Source organism: Plasmodium reichenowi, chromosome 8 (genome assembly GCF_001601855.1).
Source record: "Plasmodium reichenowi strain SY57 chromosome 8, whole genome shotgun sequence".
Taxonomy (NCBI): Eukaryota; Apicomplexa; class Aconoidasida; order Haemosporida; family Plasmodiidae; genus Plasmodium; species Plasmodium reichenowi.
The window spans coordinates 682,720-684,577 of NC_033653.1; the positions used below are offsets into that span (position 1 = coordinate 682,720).

Genomic DNA, 1,858 nt, shown 5'->3' on the forward strand with positions numbered 1-1,858 from the left:
GATTTCATATTTTTGAATTATTTATATTTTTTTTTTTTTTTTGTAGAATCAAAAAGGTATATAGCGAAGTAATATTTTGCTCAGCGTTTGAACAGAAAAAGATTTTTTTTTTGTTTCGTTTTGGATGCATTGTTCTATGGGATTTCAATATAAAAGAAAAGGAGGTATAATACTACAGAAGAAATATATATATATATAATTATATGTGTGATTGTAAAAATATAACAAGTGTGTAAATAACATATGTGGATACATTTACATTTGTTTTGTTTTATTTTATTTCATTTTATTTCATTTTATTTTTTTTATTTTAGATATTGTTTATGTATTTAAAAGATTATTTAAGTGAAGCGCATACAGAAAATAATAATGAGCTTGATAGTATGTTTTATATAATGAATGTACAAAACGAATTAAGTGACAATAAAAGTGTGAAAGCAGCTGATTCACCATCCTTTAAAATAAAAAACGATATAATATATATATACACAAAGGATATATTTGAAAAGTTGAGTTATTCTTATGCTTTTGCCCAAGTAATATAATCAATCATAGGACGTATATATTTTATATTATTATATATTATTATACATTAATGTTTTATATATGTGTTTATTTATATTTTCGTAGAGTGTAAAATTGTCTTATTTTGAAAATGTTGTTGATGATACTATAGAAAAAACAAAAAGCATACCAGGTAATTTTTATAAAATATGAATATTGTATATATATATAAATTATTGGATTTGAATGTTTCCCTTTTTTCTTAATTTATTTTATCTTCTTTCTTTCTTTGTTATTTTTATTTTTTAAAAGAGTGCTTGGCACGAACAGGAAAAATTCAGCTTAAAAAAAATGATATTAGCAAAAAAATAGGTGAATTATTTGTAAACAGGTTTTATATAAATATGAATACAGATATGTTGGATACACCAGGTAATATGCTTTTAATTTATTTTTAATGCATTTTGAAGTATATATTATAAAAATATAAGTAAAATTAGATAATATAATGAATATTTTAGTGATATATATATATATATATATATATATATATATATATATATATTTAACGTTTTTTTTGATTAATTTTTTTTTTTTTAATATAATATAGAAATATTTTGGGATCATGATGACTTTACCGATACGTATGAATATTTTGGAAAATATTTGGACATATCGAAGAGGGTTGAAATATTAAACCATAGGTATTATAAAGAACTCAATATATATAAATATATATATATATATATATATGTATATTTGTTATTTGATGAATAAGCATGCTATAAAATATTGAATTTTTTTTTTTTTTTTTTAAAGATTGGATATCATCAAGGATCTGTATGACATGTTGCAGAATGAGTTAACAATACAAGTACTTGAAAAAATAAAGAAAATAAAGAAAATAAATGAATATATATATATATATATATATATATATATATATATATATACATATATACATATTTATATTTATATTTCTATTTCAGCATGGTTACAAACTTGAGTGGATTGTTATTTATTTAATATGCATAGAAGTACTAATAGATATTGTATGGACAATCATTATTAAGGGTGTTTTTAAATGGGGTTAATTTTTTAAAATTTGTACCTTATGAATATATTTAACTCGCCTTATATATTCCACATGTATATATATATATATATATATATGTATATATGTATATTTCTTTTTTTTTTTTTTTTTTTTTTTTTTTTTTTTTTTTAAAAAAATATTTTTTTTTATAATTTTTTTTATAAATTTTTTTTTTTTTTTTTTTTATTTTTTTTTTTTTAAAAAAAATAAATTTTTATTTTTTTTAAAAAAATAAAATAAAAAAATTTAAAAAAAAAA

At 17.9% G+C, this 1,858-nt stretch overlaps 1 protein-coding gene across 1 annotated transcript in view; it reads left to right on the forward strand.

The window, feature by feature from the left end:
* The window catches only part of PRSY57_0818800 (conserved protein, unknown function), a gene marked incomplete at both ends in the record, with an annotated part of 2,737 nt that extends 1,139 nt beyond the window's left edge, over window positions 1-1,598 (forward strand). The window contains 7 exons of the mRNA XM_020114738.1: window positions 47-164; window positions 315-536; window positions 631-697; window positions 817-936; window positions 1,115-1,208; window positions 1,324-1,378; window positions 1,494-1,598. Of these exons, the coding sequence (XP_019970578.1) occupies window positions 47-164; window positions 315-536; window positions 631-697; window positions 817-936; window positions 1,115-1,208; window positions 1,324-1,378; window positions 1,494-1,598 (781 nt within the window). The remainder of the gene's footprint in view (window positions 1-46; window positions 165-314; window positions 537-630; window positions 698-816; window positions 937-1,114; window positions 1,209-1,323; window positions 1,379-1,493) is intronic.
* Between the last annotated feature and the right edge of the window lie 260 nt (window positions 1,599-1,858).